Source organism: Tyto alba, unplaced genomic scaffold (genome assembly GCF_018691265.1).
Source record: "Tyto alba isolate M040663 unplaced genomic scaffold, T.alba_DEE_v4.0 Super-Scaffold_18, whole genome shotgun sequence".
In the NCBI taxonomy this organism is placed as follows: domain Eukaryota; kingdom Metazoa; phylum Chordata; class Aves; order Strigiformes; family Tytonidae; genus Tyto; species Tyto alba.
In genome coordinates this window covers 31,879,436-31,904,399 of record NW_024881280.1, presented here as the reverse complement: position 1 = coordinate 31,904,399, position 24,964 = coordinate 31,879,436, and the positions used below count along the sequence as shown (strand labels likewise).

The following is a 24,964-nucleotide window of genomic DNA, read 5'->3' as shown; positions in this document are numbered from 1 at the left end:
CCGAATGCATTGCTCACCTCAGCCTTTACTGGCAAGACTGGCCTTCAGGAATCCATCTGAACGTCAGGCCACTTTTTTACTCAGAGAGTGTCTGGTGCAGGCTGCCCAGAGAGGTTGTGGAGTCGTCATCCCTGGGGGTATTCAAAAGCCCTCTGGACATGCTGATGGGCAACTGGCTCTAGGTGGCCCTGCTTGAGCAGGGGCATTGGACCAGATGACCTCCAGAAGTCCTTCCAACCTCAACCATTCTGTGATTCTGTAATGACTATTAGCTGATTAGTAGGTGAAAAGGGAGAGTAAAAAAGAAGCGATGGGAACATGCATAATCATTTCTCTACCACTTTGTTCCTTCCGTCCCCCTAGCCAGTCAAAAGCTGGAGGAAGAAAACAGTTTCCCTCTTTTACTACCACACTGAGAAATTATCATCTGGTGGATCTCTTAATACTCTTCACATCAAGACAAAAACGTTTTCCAGAAACTCAAAAACTATATTCAGTCAGATACAAGTCACCTCAAACAAACACAAGCAAAACTAGTTACAATTAAATAGTTTATGGCGAATCTTGGATTTTCTTTTGGATAGACCAGTGCATTCTAACTTAGACCCTATTAATGTGCAAATCTGAGGAAGAAGGAAAGCCAAATCAGTTTCTCTCCACTGAAAACCCAGAGAGGGACATTTTTAAGCAAGGTAGCACATGCTTTACTGGTTGGTTTGGTTTGTTGGTTAGTTAGCTTTATTGAGTTTGGAGTTGTTTTTTTAAAGAGTAATGGTGCTTCAGTGTCATATCTGCAAACACTTCTGTTTTTCCTTTGGTAAACGCACTGAGGAAAGATTGACCCTCCACAACAACTGAAGTGCATCAGGCAGTTCTTTACAGGTATGCTTTTCCGATTCCATGCAATCAGGGAGGAAAAATGTTGATTCTGAGAGTGGTAATAAAGGCTAGGAATTTAACAGTGTTCTAATACAGAACTTAAATGTGTGTTTGTTACTTTTCTAATCAGTGCATTACAGGAATAAATAAAGAAAACAAAACTGTAACTGCACAGATTTAAGTGTTAATTACAAGTGGTGGTAAATCGTAGTGCTCTCAAAATTTATGTAAAATCCACTGAATTAACTGAGTCTCCTTAGATTGCAATGGGCTTTGGCTGAGTCCCTTAATGATATTAAAATCCCTCTTATTAAACATTATGTTTAATACAACAGTATGCAAATGCTGTGATTTTTAAGTATCATTATGCAAAAGTTCAGGTCCAGTCATGATCCTCTGAAGTCTACAACATAATTTCTGTAGACATCAATAAGAATAGGTCTGGGATATCCATTTTTAATTGCACTGTATACAAGTATTGACAGAAAAATACAATACAATAGTCACAAAATTAAAGAGACTTCTATGAAACCTACAAAGAAGAGCAGCACAGAATCAATGAAGGAAAAGCAATATTTCAAAAAATAATAAATCAGACTTGGCAGTTTTGGAAAACAGTACTGAAGAAAAAGACAAATGAATTGACACAGTTTAACAACCTAATTTCTAAGTGCACTTTATAATAACGGTCCTTACAAGCTGCTGTTTTCCCAGAAGATGATGACAAAAAGCCTCATTAGAATATCACTGTTTTATAGTGACAGGTTTTATTGCATTGCCAGCTGTGAATCTAAAAAAAAAAAATACATCCCCCCCCCAAAAACTCCTATAAAGGTTCCTAAAAACCCTGTTTTCTTTTGTTATTGTCAAAAAATAGCAACATAGCACTTCCATGTTTGTGAATACCCACAGCTCTATTTTTAAAAAAAATAGAAGTTAAAGAAAAGTGATTTTTGTCTTAGCTTCAAAAATAAAGAAACATATAAGAACAAGGTATTTCAATGATCAGTGATATGTACAATGTGATAGATTTAAGTCCAATCCTGCAAATACGTGTTCACGAATGCAGACTTTAGTGCCTGTTGATCCTGAGTAAATGTAATTAAAGACTGGCAGGATCAGGCTCTTAGCTTCACCCGTCATAAGCTTTTCCACAATCTGTGCTAGGCTAGAAAGTATAGATACAGTATATACTCTGTATACTGATTTATACAAAAGGTCTTTTACAGCTCTAACCCTGTTATTGCTCAGCAAAAAATGAACATTTGGAACAAATCACATGAATCATAAAGGATAAAATTGAGACGCAGCTTCTGACGACTGAATTTCCACTTGAGCCATTTTAAATTGGGTACATTGTAGCCACTTGCGGAGCACAGACGAGCTATTGTTCATTTGTCCTGACCCATGTAACATCCTTAGACTGTGATGGTTGACATTACTCTGGATGGCTTGGAGGCGTAGCTGGAGTCCAGCAGATAAATGCTGTAGAAATAGTGGAAAACATTCAGTTTCCTTCCTTTAATACATACACTAATACCACATTGTGAAAGGTCCTGGTTATTGGCCAGGGAAAATTCCTCCACTGCCCCAAAGTCACACTGCTTTCCTCCACATCCTGCACTGTAGTGTTGCCATGAAAGGCAAATGTGCTTACAGAAACAACCATACTGAGATCAACTCCAACACTTTCATTCTCATCACTGAAATGCTCTTGACTGGCAAACCACACTGATCCACCTCGTTCTCTCTTACAAACAGGACCAGCTGGCACTGTTTTACCCAAGCAAGCAGGCCCACAGAATCTGCTGTGGAACCCAAATCCATCTCCTGAGTCAAGAGTCCCAATCCTGTTTTGTCAGGGCACTCTCAAGCCTAAGACATCAAGAAAACCACAACTCTGAGAAGAACCAATCTCAGTAAACAGAGAAGAAAGGCCCTGCTGCAGAACCTGGTTAGAAGAAAGTATTTCAGAAGGGAAAAGGGGTGCAGTACTGATTACAGGACAAATATCTTAGTGGATGATGCTCTGTGTATACTCACACCTGAGACCTTCCAGTGCTGAGCCACCCAGTGCATCTGGACATGCTACAGTGATCTATTTTGAGAGTTTGGAGACCACTTCTAGTAATCTTATTTCCAGCGTTTACAGAAACGTGTAACACTAAGAATAAAAGGGTAATGTACTAGCAACAACTTACCTTTAGATTTGACTGTATCATTGGCAACCACATTGGTATGAGCTGTAAGAAGAGAGGTATATTTTGTTATTATACAAGTGACTGTAAACGTGCTCCCGTTACGGTGCGACAGTGTATCTACTCCACTTAGTTGTCCGAACGAACATAGCCTGAAACACAAATCTGAAAATGTGGTTATTTTAAAATGATGCATACGTTTTGGGGCAGGTAACTCCCAGATGAATCACCAGTAGCAATTACTGATCTCCTGTTTAAGGCAATGATGAGAGTACAGATTAAAAACTTGTTAAAGGAAATCATGTCTTAATTTCCTTGTGAGGACGTTTCTGTATGCGCAGTGAGCAATACTGGAATAAATACAGTAAACACACTGCACGGCAAGGTATACATCAAGAACTGAAAAAACATGCAGCAGAAGTTCCTAGTAATAGGCCAGATATTTAAATGGCAACCAGCATTTTATAAGCCACTAGTCACATCAGTGCTTCACTGCAGAACGTGACCTGTAGGCCTGGGAGCAGAATGAGAAGGCAAGGAGGACTGCAAATCTGTCACCCACGATTGGACTGATAGGTATTTCAGTCTCCTGCTCTTCAGAGAACTTTTATTTCTGAGTAAGTATAACACGACAGGCTTATGGAAGACAGAGAGGCATTTCTAGCAAAAGTATTCATGTTCTCCAATATTAATTTAACCACTGAGGTTATTGTTCTAAAATGTTCCTCCAAATGGCATTAACTTTTGCAATTTGCCAATTATGGTACTGGGAGCTGCAAGTTAAACCTAATCACTATTGACAACATTAGATAAAGTGCTGTTTCCCTTGTGCAAGGAACGATAATTGTTTCAATTTCAGTGCTGTTTTGCTGGAGAATCATGTGCAGCTCTGTCAGGACTGATTACTTAGTCTACCACATGAAGAACCATATTGAAACCTCAGCATTTACAGATAGATGAATGCCAAAACAGCTGGAATACAGCCAGATGCAGCAGACACGTGAGTCCCATGCACCCTTCCGTGGGCTCTCACGCCAATGAAGTACTAAATAAGAGCCAGTGGCCTCAAGTCCTGGTGTGTTTTCTGGAGAGGAGGGAACAGGTATGCATACTGAGAAGCCGTGCTCCGTGCCCCACCGCCATCAACAAAATGTCACTGGAAATTTCATCCAGCATTAATGAAGTTCCTATGGAGCTAGCCAGTGGTGCTAGGACTGCTGTCGGAAGAACGTCAAGCAAGGAGGGAGGCTAGACAAAAAACTCGCAGTACCCTCTGCATCTGAACCAATTCACTGGACATCTTTTACAGGCAGCTGAGAGAATCAAGTACCTCTCACTTCCAGTTCATCTTCTCCCAAAGCAGGTATCTAAAATAGATCAAGATGGATCATGTTCAAAAATACCTGTTCATCCCCACTGACTATAAAGGGCACTTACAGAAACTGGCTCATATTTATATCTACACTGTAGAGGTCTAAGGTTAGGTACAGATCATTTTCCTCCAGCGCCACTGCTGTCTTCCAGGGTCTGGACACATCTAGGGAAACGAAACATACTGCTGCAGGCACAAGCCAGCAAACCCTCCACTCCTACAGCTGCCAGTTAGATAAATGAGACAAGAAGACATTTTTATTGAAGCACTTGAGTTTTATTACCTAATCGCCAGCCAGCCTTTTCTTCACAAAAAAGAATACACATAAAAGCTAGTTAGAAGGAACAGCTGGAAGAACAGACTGCAGTCAGACACTGTCAATTTTTTGGAGTTTATATTTTCAACAGAATTATGTTGATTCCAGTGCAAGTTTTGATGGAACCCAGGCTGGAGAACAGGTTGGTCACCGTGCTCTTCTGGCTCCCCTACTCTGCTGCCTGCCCAGTTCTCTGCAAGTCTACCCAGCAGCTACTGGAGCTGCCCAAAACCCCTCAGTCTCTGGAAAAGGCACTGTGGTTTGCTGAGCTGCTCCCTTCTCTACTGTAGGCTCCCAAATTTCTCAGACATAAATCTGATGGTCAGAGAGCTGTGATCAACAAAGAGCCGGTCTCCATTATCAGTGGCTGTCATGGGATGGCTAGTTTCCCAGTTCCTTTCACACAGAAAAACAGGAAGAAAGCAGAACACTTTCATTTTGGCCCTCCTAAAGCAGAATGCTTCCCCTCAGAGGAAAATATAATGAATTAAATGTGAGTATTTGTGCATCTGCATAAATGCATATATATGTATCTCACTCCAACTTAGAAAGAAAAATAAATGTGCAACTGTTGAAATGTTTTCACAGGAAAGAAGCTTTGTTTGCCTCACCAGATTGGTATATATAGTCTAACATCAGATCCAAAAAAATATCTTCTGAGAATACAGGGAATGGCTCAAAGACTATAGGAAGGAATCGAGACGTGTCTCAGTGCTATCAGTGTGAGTTTAATTTAATAGCAAAGGCCAATACAGCACCAGGAGGAGGAAACCTCAAAGCACCAACACAAGATGAACGAGTGCTTATCTCAGGCATGAAGGAAACTCTTCTTCCAGTGAAGGAGAGATGAATTGTTTATGTTTTCTCTCTCTTGTTTTAGGACATATTTTCCCCTCACTCGTCCTACAGAAAATAGCCACCTAAGATTAGCTATCCCATTAACCACCTGACATCACACGGCACGCACCACCTTCTCACTGTGGTGCATTAAAAATGTGTGTGCTGAACCATGCAATGACTTGGTTACACAAATGAAGTTTTTGCAGCACTTGATTTCTTACGAGGAATAAAAGACACTGCAGTAAATATATGAATGATAAATGCTCAGGATTTATCAGTGCTGCTGCACTCAGTTACGAGAGGAATTAATTGGGAATTATTAATTTTGCTGAATGAATCTCCAAGAGCGTTAAGAATGTTCTGTTTAAAAAAATCTCTCTCACTACACTGTGTCCTTTCCTCCAGTGAAAACTAAACCTTGTTTGAAAGGCTCATATCTAAAATAAAAGGAAAAAAGAAAAAAAAAAAAAACAAACACTTGAAGGCACAAGATAAAATTGTTTCATTTTCAAAGGCAGGGCAATAAAAGACTATCTAGAATAAAACAAGCTACCAAAAAACTGCCCAGTCAACTAATATTCAAATCATTTTCATCCTTCCAGAGTTCTGAAGTAGGAGCAACAAAGTTCAAATCTTCTTCACAGGCACTGAAGAAGAGACAAGTCTCAAAGTTGATCTTTTTTCAAATTATAGAGATGCCACTCACTCACTGATTCCTATGTGAATAAGCTTTACACTTCTGCCTCTTTGAAGGACTTCAAACACACAGTAAGTCTCTCCCCACATCATGACACTTACTTTTCAGATCTACAATAAATGTTTTGACAATTAGTTAGTTTAAAAAAAAAAAAATTAGTAACCAGAGACTAAGAATCCTATAATACTATTATATATGTATATTGTTCCTGCAGGATTTCACTTCAGGGCTAAGTAAAGGTGATTTGGTCACCCAGATTCTTATCTTCCATCTCCCATCTGCTGAACATGAAAGAAACCGTAGCACCTTAATTCTGAATTTCACAGGTTTAGAAGTTGATTTTGTAGTAACAACATCCTTTTAAACTGATTTAGCATATCATTATTATTATTATTATTATATACTCTCAGATATAACCCCCTGAAAGCATTCATTTGAACTGTGACATGAACTTGGCCCTAAAAGCCTCTCTTTTCACAGCTTTAAAGCCATTTCTCATCATTGTCAAAATTCTGCACATCCTGGACTGGCTGAAAGAGAAGCTCCTGTACCTTAGGGGGGCAGCCACGATCACTTTAACACTTCATAATGACAGAGTTTCTGTAGTAAATCAAGTCATTACAAATCTGTATTTTCACAATGAGTGTCAGTTGACATCAAGACCTGACTTTCATGTCAGTTGACATCAAGACCTTCAATTTTAGCTACTTTATTTTCAATTCCCACTTGACCATAAAAGACTGAAATAAAACAACAGTCAGAACTTTCCTTTATGGCAACAGAAGATTCTAGGGACAGAAGATTCTCTATCAAATAATATTGGACTAAGTCAGACATGTAGGCATAGAGTAACAAGAAAACTGCTGTGGCACGAAATTTTTGTTAGCAACCTAAAAGAATGTGAGGATCAGAACACTGCGGTGATCTGCAAAGGACTTATGATGAGTAAAAGCTACAGAATGGCTGAAAATTCAGAATACCTAGAGGTTCCCAAAGTCAGCAACACCAATTGAGTCTATTAGAGGAGTAAGACCACTGCAACAGTAGAAGGGGAAAGTAGATCAGAAGTTAATTTAAAAAAAAAAAAAAAAATTCAGGAGAACTTGGATTTCAGATTATGGTTTGGTCTTACTTCTTAGCAGAGATTTTATTTTTTGTTATGCTCTACTAGGTTTAATTTCTGCATTAGCATTTAAACCTCAGCTTATTCTATTTTCTTTTTTTGAGTGGGAGGGGAAGCAGGGAACAGTAAGTCTAGAAATCACAATAGACAGGCAACATCATTAACTACATATTCATGGTGCGGTATGCCTACCTTCACAAAGATAGTGGAGTTGCATTCCTGTAAAGCCTCCATCAAACTAATCACATGCAGGCACACCATTTCCACCATCTTGGGGGAAAAAAAAAAAAAATCAAGCATAAAAACAAATTAGTGTCCAGCATAACAGTGTTGTAAGCTAAGCCCACAGTCTTTAAAAAGAATCTTCCTGTATTTGCTTGGCAGTTATACTGAATCACTAGATGTGCATTTATTAATCACATATAAGATTAAATATTACATAAGCACATAAGAGACATTTTTATTTAGTTTTCCCTTGATGAGGCAACACCTGTGTGTAAAATATTTGAAAGTGCTTGATGTATTATAATTCATATCACACATCAAAACAAGTTGCCTTCAGCTTTGTTCTTTTTGAACATCATAAATCCTTTTACATGCCTTTGCTGTGTAGTTCTCATCGATCAGTGTGTCAGAAATTTGTATTTTTATTTACTAAATCTTTGAAAATTAACATACCTACAAAACCCATCTTTTTATTTCCCCCATCAAAAGACAATTTATTGTTCTGAACTGGCAGCAAGCCCCTCGTTCTTCCATTTTGTACCATGAATTATGACAGATGCAAATATCACTTATTTGGTAGCAGACAGCATTTTATGTTTTATATTGTGTAAATTCATAGGTACAAGAAAATTACCATGAGCCAGCCGTGAGCATTTACAGCGCCTGCCTGAACTATGTGTAAATTCCCCTCGATAATAATACACTTAGCTTTTATGTAGTGCTTTTCATCTTCAAAGCGCTTTACAAACACTAACTAATTAACCTCGTAACACCCCTGTGAGACAGGCAAGGATTATTATCTACATTTCACAGAGCAATAGCTGAGGCTGAGAGTTTAATAACTTGCACTAAAGCCACATAATGAGATACTTTCAGAATAAGGATTGGAACTTGGGTCTTCCAGGTCATATTCTTGTCCTGAGGCTTGACAAGAAGCCTTTGTGTCTGACTAAACAACTGGCTAGTTAGAAGCGTTACGCACACTTCTGGCTCATGCAAATGGAGCTTCATCAACTACTGTTCCCAACGGTGGCTTGTCAGCCACAGAGACCTCACTAGAGGTCAGAGGCTAAAATATCCTTTAAAAACAGTTTTAGGTGGTCCTTACCTGATATGGGCAAGACGCATGGGAATAGCAACTGGTTCAAAGACATTCAAGTGCAGCCCATGCAATTACAATTGAAAGGGCAAGGGTTCATACCTGCCTGGGGTGGAAGGTGTTCCACATGGGGAAAGGGGAATTACAGAAAATAATTTCCATATAGATAGCAGGTCTCCATTTGTAAAAAAAAACAAAACAAAAAAAAAAAAAAACCAAAAAACCAAAACCCAAAACACCAACCAACCAAACAAAAAAACAACAACACACACCCCCCCTCCAAGCAAACAAAGAATGAAAATCCCAAACCTTAAGAGCATCTGACTTAGAGGACTGAGCCACATATAAAGAATTTCCCTCATTCAAAGCTAATGTCAGGTTCCCCAGAGCAGAGCAACTAGTTAACACCTCAGTTAAAGTTAAAAAGTTTTGACAATTCATTACAGACTTGTCATGACTTTCTGGAAAGTGGCAAACACAGTATGCCTTGCCCATCAGAAACAAGCTCTCAACCCTGGGCCTGCAGGCACAGTGAATCATTCGTCAATGGGAAGCAAAGGTAGCACCTATGAGAAGGCTGCTGGAACCCCTCTGGGTTTTATTGTATAAAAATTCTCCAACAGCAGTGAATATTTGAGATAAATAAATGCTTAAAAGTTATTTCCAACAAATGGTCTGGATAATTTCTGGACAAAGCGAACATTTCCCTTTCAAACCTTATCTCTGGAGATCCCTCTTTCATGTCACTCGTTACTCCAAAATGTTTCCAGAGATGCTTAGGTAGCTTATTTTTGATGAGTAACCAGTGGGTTATGAGTAGTCAAATGTCAGGATTTTTGTATTTTTTCACCATCGCGAGGTAAAAAAAAAATATTCAAATGGCTATTCACAGAATTATCCTAACACACTTAATTGCTCCTGGAAGGCAGAGTCAGATGAAATAATAGGACCACTGTGAAGAGCAGAAGATGTATAAAATGAGACCTGATGCAGGGAGCCCTTAATCCAACAAGAAGCAATTCCATCTCTTGATTCTGTTTTTGGCAGACCCTAGCTACATTCTGTTTCAGGCCACAAAGTTAAACCACTGTTGATTAGCTCTCCCTTTAATTTCGCAAAAGCATCGAAGTTGTGCTATGACGTTATTCATAATCTGATGTATTCCACTGAAACACTGAATAAAGCCAAGCCCTCTGAGTTTAACCTGAACTAAATCTGTGCACAGCACTTGACTCACCACTTTGTTATGTGCCATTAGCTGCAGGATGCTAGGTGTCACTCGGCTCCAGAACTCCAGGGCTGTAAGGATTGCTGTAAAGCTAAATTCATTCTGATTCTGGACTGTCGGAGCTACTGCTGTTTGTTCACAATACACTGTCCAGAGCTGAGCAAATATAAATGCATGGAAGAGGGAACACATGTGCAGAACAGATGTCTGTAGAAACAGAAAATGGAGGAAAATGTTTATTTAAATAAGCATACTGGGATACAGCGCAGAGGCTTTCAAAGCACTCCTGTCCTGCATCCCACTGTGCAGTCCTGCCCCTCACTTTCCCACATTTCCCTCCCATTAGGAACTAGTAAGTCAAGGACACTTGATAACATCTTCCCTATGTTTAAAAACTGTTTTTATATTTACAGACCAAAAACTGCATTTACAAACACACATTCCCATGCAATCTTGTGTTTGTCATTAAGGTCAGTCCCTTTAAAGAGAAGGTTAGTTTTGCAGAACAGCTACTTGGGACTAGTTCTGAGACTTTCTTGATGGAAAACTCCACCACAATCTGTGGAAGGCCTGGAGGTTCTGGCACTTATGACTCCATTTCCAAAATGCTGCTGGGTAGGTCATTCAGACGCTGATCACCTGAAAGGAGGACCACCATACATCACCTTACATCTGTTCTGTTAATCTATCATCCATTTCTACATTGCTGAGACAGAACTGCTCACAGACAAGGAAAGTAAGTTTTGAAAAACCAACAGAGAATTAATTTTGCATACTCAAGCATGGCTCTTTGCTAGTATGTGTTATATATCACAGTGTCTGAGCTGCTAGGAAAGCTGGCCATTAACTACTTCATTACAAAAAAGATGCTTCTGGCCAGAGATGTTTTCTCAGTTTGCAAATGCAACAGTGATTCATGCTCTGTGGCAGTATGACTGCACCAAACATGGCAATGGTTGCTTGGTAACTGGAAAGAGGTATTTGAAAGAGCAAAGAAACGCCAAAGACATGAATGAGGAGCACCCATGTCTTGGGTGAGGGGAAAGAAAGGGGGATTTTACGTACAAGATAAATGTGTGATCGTTCTGCTTTTGTTGCTAGTAAAATCCTGGTTGTGTAAAAGAGTGCTGCTATGTCTGTGTTAAACTACTGTCACACATGGCTTATAATCCGCAAGAACTCTTCTTGTCCAGAGCAACTTGAGAAAAAAAGTTGTGCTTGAACCATCACTGCTTGTAATTAACTTTTGATCATAACATTATTTATCCAATTCTATTATACAACTAGAATAAGTAACTTTGAGATTTGTTATAGTGACGGTCATTGCTAAAGCTTCGATTTGGAATTCAGTTTTTCCTCCATCACTCCTGAGCTGAGATATTTTGGAATAGTTGAATCTCAAACTTAACTGTAGTGATTTCATCCTTCATCACCACCTTTCCATGCATGAAGAGGCAGCTATGCAAGAAAGACTACATAAATTTCTTTCTCTAGATCCCAGGTTTTAATATGGCTTTACCCCTCCCATTTTCTTACAAAGAAATAAATAAATGAATGCAATAATAAGGCCAATACATAATACATCTCCACTTAAAGCACAGAATCCCTTACCTTTGATTGCTCTGGAAACCCAATCAGAATAACAATAAGGTGGTCAGCAATTTGTGAACCCGCGTCCAGTGGAATAGGCATGCAAGATGATGAAGAATTTGGACAGACAACATTGTGTGTCAGAGACCCCAGAAGCAGCCAGGACAGCAAACGAATGTGTGAGACACATTCTATGAACTCTTTGGGCCTGTCAAGAAAGAGTGGATTTTACAATGATAGTAACTAAGTTTTCTGGTTTTCCCCAAAATCCGGAGTCTCCTTATGCACTCTAGGCAGATCACTGGTACAACTTATGGCAAGACTAGAACCACACAGAACTTTGTGGACTTGACGTATCATTAACAAGCCCAAGAGAAGGTATTTGGTGGGTCTAAGAAACAGTCTCTATAAAAGGCTAAAACATTCACAGATTCACTGGTTGCATACACAGTGATATTTTTACACAGAAACCATCAGATGGGAAGGGTTGCCCACATGGAAATGCTCCTCTGGGAAGGGTTGCCCACAGGGAAATGCTCCTCTGGGAAGGGTTGCCCACAGGGAAATGCTCCTCTCCGCTCCCCTGGACAGCACACAGGTGACAGAGCCATGGTAACCATGACTGACTTCCACTATGTTCCACTTCTCCATCAGTAAAGTGGAGCTAATTTCTCTTTTTCTTCAGCCATTTTATTGGACGTTTCGACTGGACATTTTTGAGGGCAGAGATGACACTCGAGTGTTCATCGACAATCTAGTGTGATGTCTAATTGTAATGTGCTTATATAATTTAAAAAGGAGTAACACATTTCTGGTGTCACCTTGTCTGTCACCCTGCTGCTCCCAAGTTCAGATTACATATTCATTTGAATTCATAGGCACAGGAAAAAAATAATTGTTTTTTCAATCAATAAATCACTACTTACTAGGCCACTCTCACTACTGTTTTTAATTTCTGATTTGATGTCATTAACAAGGACTCATAGCACCAAAGAGGCATTCCATTAATTTACTTTTTTTTTTTAATAGGCTCTGATATGATGCTTTTCCTCAAGTACCTTAAGGGTCCTAAAGGAATTCACTACCTTCAACTCCTTCTTTTTAAATGTAAGAAACTAAAGCGCAAGGAGATAATAACTCTGTATTTCCCAAACTAGACATGCTCTACATGAAACTACATGCAGATATATCTACAGGACCAGAGCCTAGAGTAGCTTAGTCCTCAGAATCCTAGGGCAGGTAGTCCAGGACAAAGCTGGGACAAGAATACAGGTTTGTGGAAACACAGTCTACACTCAAAATATCTCATTTGTTGTCATTGTAAGATAAGGGACAGTATCTCCTTTCTGAAGATAAACCACTGCAGATTAGGATTTCCCAGAGTGAAAAGGGATAAAAAACATGTCTTGAAGGGCAGGATTTCCCTCATCTAACTTTAATCAGATTAAGCTAGTATTTTTATCATTATATCAATAGGCTTACACTTACAGTTCTCACTCATTTGTACTCCATAATTTCAAAGGATATTTCCCATTGTATTCTCTGTAATTCCCAACATATTTTCTATAATTCTAGGACTGATCAAGCACCTGTGTGCTTTTCACTGTCTGTATCTAAATCGAGAATCAAGCTAATTTCCAGGGTAACTCCAGTCAAGCCAATGGAGTTACCTCTACTGACCCTTTGGCATGTACTTCAAATATTGCATTGATGAACTCCTCAGTTCAGGACCAGGGAACTCCTGGCCAGCTGTTTCAATGGCCCTCGGCCACCACTCCCTACTGCGGGGGTCTTATCTATGGAATCTGGCAATGAACACAGAATTCTGTGAAGATTTCTAACTCATTTTAGTATTCCTTTTTGTGCAAAAGCATTCTCACCCTTGTTGCATTGCAGAAGGAGGATGGTAAAGCCAAGGTAAGTATCGGATCACAGCTTTGTTGTCTCTGTGGTTTCCCCGTGTGATTTCCATAGCAGCAATCTGAGCTAAACCAACTTTCAGATGCCCACCAAATGTGTCTTCATGCAGTGGCTGAGAACAAGTCTTCATGTGACTCTGAAAGGCAAAGATTTGACTTCGTACCCAAAAAGAATATTTCACTTGAACTAAGTTCTTCCAAGCAACAGCATATTCTATTTCATTTCCCTTCAATTCCTTTCACAGGGCCGCTGACTGTGTCTACAAAACTACAGAACAAATCTTAGCAATAGGTTTTAAAAAATTCTCCAGTCGCTGTATTAGTAACAGCTTTACGATGCAGACCTTTCCACGGAGAGCCACAATTTCAAGAGCCCAGACAAAATATGAATTGTGCAAAATGTACAGGCACCTTTTGTATCAGCAAACTCAACAGCTGATGAATACAAACTAACGGCTGCACATCCGGACAGCTTAAGTGAAGATGAAAGAATCTACCACTTAACAAGATAGCATTTGGGCAGGAAATGTCTTCCCTGTGCAACACTCCACTTACATGTACAGAAATAAACCCTTTCCCAACAAACATGCAAATATTTATGACTGGAAAAATAATTTATTATCCTGCTTTGTCAGCTCTAAGGAATGCTTCATTGGTGCATCTTGAGATACTTCTGTATTTCTAATTAAGCTAACTTAGCATTACCTTCTGTTACTAGACTAACAGAACACATGCTGAGTGCATTTGCTTGCTTATAGGAGAGCCATATGCTTTGCACAAGAAAATCCAGGTCATTGGTTATTAAATCATTGTAACAGGATAAAAATCCTGTGGACCAATAATATTTTATAACAGATAAATATCTGACCACAGAAACTTACACTCTCAAAAATCATTTACTTGAAGTCTCTTTCAAGGGAAAAAAAAATCAGGTACCAGCATGGATATCTGATGACATTGTTATAGAGCTAGGTAAGAAAGATAGAAATGTATGCAGGCAGATACATTATACTTCTTCAAAAGTGGTGGAATTTTCTAAATAAAACCTTGATGAACTTTACCAATTAGAAGGTTATTCCAAAGGGGAAAAAAGATAATGAACAGAAGAGAAACAATAAACTGCAATGTGATTATCTTGAGAAATAACATTTATACCTTTTTAATAATGCAGTAGTTGCTAATACACAGGGCTGAAAATAATTAACCTCTTTCAAAGAAACTATTCTTGGACATGCAAAATAAAACACTGGAAATGAATAAACAACTTTACTTCTGTTCACTGAATTTCTACAGAGAGTAGAAATTTCAAAATTTGAAAACCAAGATTAAATTTTTGTTATTGGGATTGTTACTGGCCATATAAATCATATAGTATTTTTTGTGTTAGTTTGGTAGCCCAGATGCTGTTGATGATACATCCTCATACTAAGAAATTGCACAACTGGACTATCTTAGGGCTCACTTCCTAGAACACCTCTGTTAATAAAACCCAAGCAACATAAGTAAATATATTAAATAAGCTTACAAGAATTTGAACCCAGATGTTGTGAATTTGTTTAAAGTTCTGACTATTTGTAAACTTAGAACCACTTACAAATATTTTCTCAACTATGCTGGAACCACAGAGTAAGTTTATCTGGTCTGGTTAAATAAGAACTTCCTTTTCATTTTCCAAAGACAGCCAAAGCTTATTCTTTACAATACATAAAATTATGGTCATATTTGACTCTCCTATTACATTAATCTTATTCTCAGATTCCTGTACGTGGTAAATCAAAACAACATGACATTTTAGACCATCTGATTCTGATTTAAATTGTCAGACTACACATTTGGGAACCTTCTTGTCTAATTTCAAAATATGTAAGTGAAGAACGGGATAGTTTTAGTTCATGTCCTACCTATATCCGTGCATAAAAATTTAAAAAATAAACAGCTCTACTGAGCATAAGAAATTATCATCTTAGACTTCAGCACTGTAAGAGCATTTCTGAAAAACAGTCTAAAAGGGAAAAGGGGCAGAAGGAGAAAGTGCAAATGGCAGAGAGCTTCCTACAGAAACATTTTACACAGGTGAGAAGATATCTGCAAGTATTTATAAATTTTCCCCATTCCTCGTTTCAGGTAAGTTTATGCTTTTCTGTGGAACTAAACAAACCAGATGTATCTCGCCCTCATTTATGATTCATTTGCCTACCTATTCTTAAAATAGTTCTAATCTGTAAGAGAACTGGGTGAATAACTTTAAAGGATAGAGTGGGAAGACAATTCAATTCAGCTGAAAATGATTAATTAGTTTGTGCTTTGAAGTAAATTTATACCCCACCACAAAAGGCTGCTTCACACTAGAGTATTTTTTTAAAACTCAGTGGGATTCAAGGCATATGGCCAACAGCGTAAGAACTTAACGAAAGGGATATTTTGTCCAGTTGTCCTGGTTTTGGCTGGGATAGAGTTAATTTTCTTAGCGGCTGGTACAGTGCTATATTTTGGATTTAGTGTGAGAATAATGTTGAGAACACACCGATGTTTCAGTTGTTGATAAGTAGTGCTTATCCCAAGCTAAGGACTTTTCAGTTTCCCATGCTCTGTCAGCGAGGAGGCACACAAGAAGCTGGGAGGGAGAATGGCCAGCACAGCTGACTCGAACTAGCCCAAGGGATATTCCATACCATAGAATGTCACACACAATATATAAACAAGGGGAGTGAGCCAGGAGAGGTGGATTGCTGCTTGGGCATTGGTCAGTGGGTGGTGAGCAATCGCATGGCGCATCACTTGTTTCTTGAGTTTTATTTCTCTCTGTTACATTACTTTTCATTATCATTATATGTTGCTGCTGTTATTATTATTATTATTACATTTTATTTATTAAACGGTTCTTAACCCATGAGTTTTACTTTTTTTATTTTCCTCCCTGTCCCACTGGGAGGGGGGAAGAGTGAGCAAGCAGCCATGTCTTGCATAGTTGCTGGCTGGGGTTAAACCACAACACCGGTAAAACAAGGTTACTACAAGTTTTAAGAGACACGAGTTTCAGCTTAGTTGGGATTCTTCTTCCTTTGTGTTAAGTATTATTAACTTGCAATAAGGTGTCCCCGCTGGGGCATGAGGTGAGGTGGAAGGGCAGGGGGCCAGTGAGGAAGCGAGTGTGTAAGAAACTAGTAGGGTAAAAGTTCTCATTGCTTCATAAACAAACTCCAGTATCAAAATCCACCACAGGTCATCATTTATTCTGTCTCGCCTGACACAGAATGCTTGCACGAACTTGTGGCATGAAACACTTCAGTGCATTTCCAGTAACTTTCAGCAGAGCATCGGTACAATAGTGTGGTTTGGGCCTGGTCGGCAACCAACCACCGCAGCTAATCACCCTCCCTTCCCCCTCCCCACCTGGGAATGGGGAAGGGGATTAGAGGGGTGAAGGGAGACTCGCAGGCAGTTTAATAATGGCAATAAAATGAAAACAATAACGATGATGGGGGAAAACAAAAAGAAATATATCAACAGGCAATGTACAGCGTAATTGCTCACCACCCGCTGACCAATCCCCAGCCCGTTCCCGGCCAGCGACCCCGAGATACCAAGATCCCACAACCGCAATCCTGGAAGTGAGAAAGAGCCCCCCTTCCCGACCACCCCTCCTCTATATAGTGAGCATGGCTTTCCATGATATGGAATATTTCACTGGCCAGTTTGGGTCAGGTGCTCTGGCCGTGCTCCCTCCCTGCTCCCTGTGCCCTGGCACACGGGCAGGACATGGGGAGTCGGAGAGTCCTTGAAGTCTCGGTAGCAGCTGAAAACATCAGTGTGCTATCAGCATTCTTCTCATACCAAACCCAAAGCTAAATCCAAAACACAGCACTCATCTAGTCCCTGAAAAGGAATATTAACTCTATTTCAGCCCAAACTAAGACAAATAGTAGAGGGGACCTTTCAGGGAAGCACTATACAGATCTAGCAGGAAAACAGATCATGACCACCCTTTATTAGCAGATGTACTCTGTGTTACAGAAGCACGATGGCTCTTGAGGTCAGATGCAAGCCCCTGGTCGAAGAACTTCCCTAGCAGACCACGTGCACCGGGCACGCGAGCAATGGCAATGTGATTCCTACCAGCCAGGACAGGACAGGACTGCACTGATCCTCTGCATCTGTCAACTGAGCTTTAGATCACATAAAAGCAGCTTGGCAGCTCCCTGACCGTGCCCAGTGAGGAAATGACGTCTTTCAGTTGACAAGCTCCCCCTTGGATCACTGAGTTGCTGGTGTACAAGGACTAAAACTCTAGAGACAGATTTCAGAACTGGCTGAATCTCTGACAGGCACATCTCCTCCATACCTGTAACAGTCAATCTGCTGCCCTCCCACACCATTTGTTTGTCTTGCCAGCTTTGCAGAAGTTGAAAGCATCAAGGCCTAGTTACACCTCTGCCTCCATTTTATGTGCTGAAAGAAACCCACCCCTGTGCAGGGTACTGGTACGCAGCTTAAAAGCCTACGTTCTAACTTTGCCTAGCCTTGAAAAGTGACAGATGGTTCCACTGTAAGGTGTTTTCCCTCTACAAAAAAGAGGATTTTAACCACTAAAGTTTCACCTTCAGTGCTCACTTAGTACTCAGCTTCAGAGGGTACAATAAAACTACTTGATGGAATCGTGTTATACTAAATAGAATAAATATTTCCCCCTCCGCACATTATGACTGACTATTAGTGATATATTAGCTGAAATATTACATTCTTTATTTAGGCTCTTAACAACAGATGCTACTTTACTAACAGTTGAAACTGCTACACTTCTACTATTTCCTATTTAACAGCAGCAATGTTACTTAGTCTAGTTCTTTTCTAAAGCATCTTAAAGAATTTCCATTTTGTAGGAAATTTAATAGATACTGGCTTCCCCCATGAAACAGAAATTTCAGGTTTTGACCAGCTAATTATTACTAGGACGTTTTCATGAAATTCGTTCCTAAATAAAATACTTTATGTTGACAGAAGTATTTTCCTATTGCTCCTCTTACAATTTGGCATCAAACGAATGTACAGAAACCAAAAAGCAGTATGGACAGCAGAGGAAATAACCACTCAGTTTTCCCCAGCTCGACAGAATATAACCAGACAGTGAAAACAACAGCATCCATAAGAAAAAGAATCTTCTTTTTGTTTGTTTGTTTTGTTGGGCTTGTTTGTTTGTTTGTTTTTTGTTGTTGTTGTTTTTGTTTGTTTGTTTTTAATTTAAATTAGGTCAATTACTGCATTTTAATAACTTCTGAACTTCCAATTAACTTAAGTGCCCGTTTGTGTATATAAGAGACATGGGATTCCTCCCAAAGAGTGTAATTAGTTATACAGGCAAGCAGCTTTATGTTTCCATGTGTTATATTGAACATGACTACTTATGACAGTGATTTGGGTATGACATTAGCTTATCATCAACATTTCAGAAAAATCAAGCCTGCATTTTTACCGTGTGCTCACTATATTTGAATCAGCCTCCATTTCAACACTGCAGAAGCTACTTTTTACTGATTCCCCCAGAAGTGTCTAATCTATAACACTACTAACATTTCTTTAAAAAAGAAAAGAAAGTTATCAGGCATCCTCAAAGACTTCCAACCATTTCTCCCAGGCAGGTTCAGTAGAGAAAACATATTTTTGTTTAAAAAGCACATACACTTTAGTTCAATGTACACCTAGAACCAACCTTTAGTTTGGTTAAGGTATGCATATCTGCAATGAAATCCAGCACTTCCCCAACATATTGCCTCATGCATTCCATTGCTGCTGTTCCACACTAGAACATAAAAAAAATAAGTTTAAGTACCAGGTTTTTAATATGTTCATGTTTTCGTCTTTGTCTCTTGGTCAGAACACAACTTGTCTGTCTCAAATTCTTTATTTTACTTTTTAGTCAGATGACTTTAATTAGGAATAGGTGTTCTTTGATGTTTTTTTTCTCACTGTAATATGCCCTCTTATCTGATGATAGTATAAAAGGATATCCCAGTCACTGTAGCTTCTTCATGCATCATTAAAATACTCTTATCTGTGACAGCAGTAAAAAATTAACTGATGAAACTTTCAACAATATCCTTGTCATGTCATCCTGAAATTTACAGTGGTCCAGAATCAAAGTCTTAAAAAGTCCATGAGAGTTTAACAACCCACTTCTTCAAGCAGCTGAGCATTTCTGCAAGTGGAACCCATCAGCTACAATCCCAGAAAACAAAATTCAGTCCCAGGCACAGATGCTCATACGTTCACATTAATCATGATGGAAAAACATTTTAAGTTAATGGCTTCAGGTTTTTTTATGTGTAAACATCACTAAAGGGAACACCACTGAAATTTAAATGTTAGGGTTTTTTTCTTTTTTTAAACTAACAAATGTTTCTGGGATATTCCTGAAGCAAAATCACTCAAAATACTACATTCTAATGGCACTTAAGCTAGCTGCAGTTTTCAAAAGGGGAGGCAAGGACTATAAAGGCTGAGTGAAACACTTCATGAACTGCTCCAGTTTGACCATAAAGGTGTAAGCTGTGAGAAGCAACCTGTGCCAGGGCAAGAACAACCTCTAAGGGAAAACAAAAGGACTCAACGTGGTGCTTGTTGTATTCCCACGGTACAAGTTTTCATAATCCCTCTCCCAGGACACAGTGAGAAATGCGAATCTGGCCTTAGCTAGTACAAGATGTGCCCAAGGTGTGCAAAACAGTCAACGGAACAAAGCTGTCAATAAAATAAAGGCTTTGAACAGACCAAAGAACCCTGGAGAGAAGCTTTCAGAAGGTAGTATGACTGATCCACTAGGTATTATATAAATTTCTGTTTACATGTTAATAGTCCGAGGTGAAGATAATACTAGCTGAGCCCAAGGGCAACTATGAATGCCTCGTTCTCAGGGGCCAAGTAAAAGCAATGCTTAACATCTGAGGCTAAATGATGAAATTATCAAATTAGGTATCTTTTTGAAGTAGCCAAAAATGGCTGTATCCAAAGTCACAGGCTCAGGGCAAAACATCGCAGTAAAGTTTACAGGGGAGAACTACCCTTCTTTGACCTCTACTTAATTACCTACACTTGGAAGCACAGAAGCTGATTACCCTGAGCACACAAATGAACCAGATTCAGCTTGAGCACAAAATTATTAAGCCATAATTGAGTTTTAGGGGCTGAAATTTGAAAAACTGCTAGCATTCTATTCTTAAGCAACTGACCTGGGTGCTTCTCGTTTTTGTATGTTAATATCAATCTACAAGGTGTTGAACTATGCCACCTTCTGGCTTTTCAAATGCTATGCCTGTCAGTTCCCTTGACAGAATAAGAAACGGTAAAACAAGGCCACTGGCAGCCCTGCCATCTAATTTATGTGGACTAAGGATTCCACATGGGTTCTAAAATACTGAATAACAGAATTATACAAGATGCTGTACTCAGACCTCTGAAAATAATGCTCAGTTACAAAAGACCTCTCTCCATCCATCTACTGTTTCATTCAAGCAGCAGGCAGCCTGATTCCCTATGATTTTTTCTGAAATGATCACTTTCCTATCATACCTTGCAACACCAATGTTAGCCTATCTACTTAAAGCGAATAAAAATCTGAAAATTTTGTTGGGAGGAAAGGTATTACTAAAGATTTGCATTAAAAAAAAAAAATAAATCACACACTTCAGAAGACACAAAGGAAAGATCCTATTCGATCACCCCTGAAGCTGACAGACACACACATACTAGGAATCAAGTTTTCCTCAGCTTGTGAAGCAGACCTGAGCTAACCCTCATCCATCTGTTTGGGTACTTGGCCACAAGTATCATGGAACAAGTCAAGACCTCTGGTTGTGCTACTTCCTCGCATGCTCACCAAGTGCATACTCAGCACCTAGGCAATTAAGAGTACTGCTAATTTAGCCACACTCATCATCAGGATACAGATAAACGTCTGGTACATTTCCAGAAAAATACCCTTAACTCCCTTCTTTAACCGGATAATCTTTTGTGAGAATGGAAGCAATGGCTTGTAGCTTTCCTCCCTGCTACCATTTTTTGAGGCATTCATCTGGTCTGTTCCCTACATGTTGTTGTCTTGAGCAGAGGTCAGTTACGTTACTAAAGATTATCAGTGAAAGCAAGGCAAGCAACAGCAAGTTCAGAACTTTTCCAAATTAATAAAAAGGAAGCAGCATCTCAGTCTCTGCCTGCAATACACATTGCCAACCAGAACAGAAACGAAAAGGAAATAACATTAAAGTGAAGCAAAATGAGCTGAATAAGATACATTTTTTAAAAAAAGAAAACTAAGAGATCGAGTATGATTCAGTACTTACTCCAGGCATAGAGGCAATCATCTGTTTATGCAAGATTGTTGACTCGGCCAGTTTTGTTCCAGCATCTGCGCAAACAAACTAAGAAGGAATTAAAGACAAGTTATTTTTTCATTATTTCTGGAGGAACCTGAAGACACTAATAAGTTATTCATGACTTTATTAAAATCAGCTCAGATCTCTTCTTGCTTTTATTCATGGTAATTTGCCTTTAGAGCGCTCTCTCTTTATAAACAACCTAGTTAACTTGCCCTTATAAACGAGCTAATTTTAATGAAAATAAAATCTGACTTTAATGTGCTTAATTAACACATATATGCTGTGCAGGAGAAATCTGCAAAATATTGTATAATAAATCAGACTTTCTTCATGAGCAAAATTACGTATCTTTGCTATTCCTTACATATATCACATTCTCCTCCTTCATTATAGAATAAATCATGATAGAGGATGATAAGGCAACATGCCAAGTCCTTCACTATGATATTACAGTACTTTCATTTAAGTTCTACAATGATGAATTATATGAGCAATTTTGAACTTGAGAACATACTGGTATGTGGTATAACTTCTACATAATACAGTCCACAACACTACAAAAATACAAGATGTTTCTGAGAAGTCAGAATCATTCTGTTATAGTAGAATATCTCTAATTGCTTTTGTTATGCTTTTATTTTCCTTGCTTTTTTTATTTTTATTTCCAAATCCCTTGACCCAAAAATCTCTGATGTCCACATCATTCATACGTTAGACTTGCTAATAGTGTTATTTAATCATTATAAGTTTAAATAATGCACTGGACACCCTGTAGATGACTTGTTTGTTTCTAAAACTTGTTGGCCTAATACCGTATTTGTACTCGAGCAGTTTTTGTCCATAGTGATGCAATGTAACTTTCTAAGAAAGAGCAGACAGAAAAGAACTCAAGCTAAGGCTTAAGCCTTAATCCTTTTTTCTTGACAATTAATACCATGGATCCTTCACCAACTGAGACAGGTATTGACCAGGCTATATATTTCACAGTTGTCCAATGCATGTGTGTTAGCAATACTCTCAATGACTGGCCGCTCTTCTTGAAAATATTTCCAAATATCCTTTGCAGACCTAGCATTTACTTTTACGTTTCCACAAGCTTTACCTTTCAGTGACAGATTTAATCTGAACTAAGACTGACTACCGAGACTTGGAAACTACTCAACCTATGTCTTGGTGAAGAGTCTGTTCTTTGGGACAAACACCAGAAAGAACTACCTGTATTTTGAGTAATGATCTAATTAGGTATCCCCAGACATAGGCCTGGCCCCAGTTGACTCTTCGTCTAGTTAGAATCTATTTTACACCAGCATAAGCCAAACGGAAAACAAAACAGGAATCTAACTCATATTTTAGCTGAGAGATGGCCTGGTGCTCTTCTGTACCACAGCTCTAATAATTAGATGAAAAGCAAAAGAAAGCCTCGGGGTTATGGGCTGTATCACTTCAGTGAAGACAGCTGAGTCTTAGTTCATGCAACCATGACTCTCCACTTCTTTTTTAAAAGAAGGATCATTACTGGACTTCGGCAAATAGATGACAGATTTTCTCCTAACGCACCCTATCACAGAAAGAGTAATGCTGATGCTGGGTCTGCTGGGTATGTTGTTTTCCTGTGTGAAGGATTTCTCAGCCAACCGTTTTTGTGTAGATTAGGGTTCCCTTGTATGCCATCAGCTGCAAAATGGACTGTAATTCCCTGAAGAATCTGGCTGAGTATATTTAGCATCCAACAGTGAGTTCAGTGCACTGATAGAAACATTGTACAGCTCTCACCATATAAGTCAACACAAAACCCTTGCCAAAGACAGATTTGTTTATTTCAGACAGTATTTTCTTTGAATAACATTAAGAAGCAGCAGCCAAAGAAACCTCTACTGGCCTCCTGTAAGCTGTCTATACGTTTTGCACAGAGGAGTTTGGGTTAAATAACAGATATTAATTTATATGTAAAAAACAGATGACAAACTCCATTCCATTGCTAATGGATAATTAGGCCTTGTTTAGCCTATCTTCTCATCATCAGACGGCCAGTTCCAAGGATCCTTCCTAAAGTTGCAATGCAGTCAAAACAGGATGGAGAAACCAACATCAAAATGAAAAACTTCTTATATTTTCAGTCCAATTCACTGTCATTTATGTTGTCTCCCTCTGCAAATACCTATAATACATTAAGACGTCACTAGCAAGAGATTTAATGCCAGCCATACGCAAAGAAAAGAGGAAAGAAAAATACCTCCACGCTGCAAAAACATGAGAAATGGGCAAACAATTGTCATGCCTCTTCTTTGCATTGTCTCCTGAGATACAGCTGTAGAATGTCTAAATGGGAATGTCTGCTGATTGTAGTGAATTATCTATACCATAAACTATCTATATTCTACCTCTATTCATAATCAGAGTTTTTAAAATATATATTTTTATAAACATACTATATATAACTTTAAATCTTTCCACTCAGTAATTAGTAGACCGGATCTTCTCAGAAACATGAAGTGGAACCAGTAGGTATACACTGATTTACATTAGCTGAAGGTCCAGCTCAAAATAGGAGCCACCTAAACAAAAAAGATCAGACACACTGAACCTTATAGCCTGACTGAACAAGCAAATCCTAATGAGACACTAATATAATTTAAAGTTGGCGGAAATCCTGAATATGTGTGCTGGTGAAATGTGAGCGGGAGAGAAGTACTGGGAAACAAAATGCTGGGTGAAGAAGCAGTTCCTATGGAAACCCATGGAACAGCAGCATGAACATGATGGCTTTCATTTGCTAGGACAAATCAAGGAGACAGACCTTCCGTACCCTTTATCATCCACGACACCTATGCAATGATTGGGGTGATGTAGTTAAAATTCTCATTCTTTGTAAAGGGGGGTAAAGCTAACTCTCATTTTAGCACTGATGTCACCAGTGACACTGATGGTACCGTGTAATCTGGATGAATGTGGGTGTCAAGTGTACGTTCCTAGGAATTCCTTTGTTAGCCAGCCCATGACTGATCTATCATTAAAGTGCTCCTAGCTCCTTTGTTATCTCAAACATTTTGACTGAATCTCTGTATTCCGCGTGCACTGTATGTACAGAATCTTGTATACAGGCCAACAC

The 24,964-nt window shown here is 39.0% G+C and overlaps 1 protein-coding gene across 1 annotated transcript in view; it reads right to left on the bottom strand.

Annotated features, from left to right (window-relative positions):
• Positions 1–715: 715 nt before the first annotated feature.
• UNC79 (unc-79 homolog, NALCN channel complex subunit) overlaps positions 716–24,964 on the bottom strand; it is a 111,469-nt gene continuing 87,220 nt past the window's right edge. The window contains 8 exon segments of the mRNA XM_042790924.1: positions 716–2,364; positions 3,081–3,122; positions 7,618–7,695; positions 9,987–10,184; positions 11,589–11,775; positions 13,448–13,623; positions 19,194–19,283; positions 21,820–21,897. Of these exon segments, the coding sequence (XP_042646858.1) occupies positions 2,164–2,364; positions 3,081–3,122; positions 7,618–7,695; positions 9,987–10,184; positions 11,589–11,775; positions 13,448–13,623; positions 19,194–19,283; positions 21,820–21,897 (1,050 nt within the window). The 3' untranslated portion in view covers positions 716–2,163.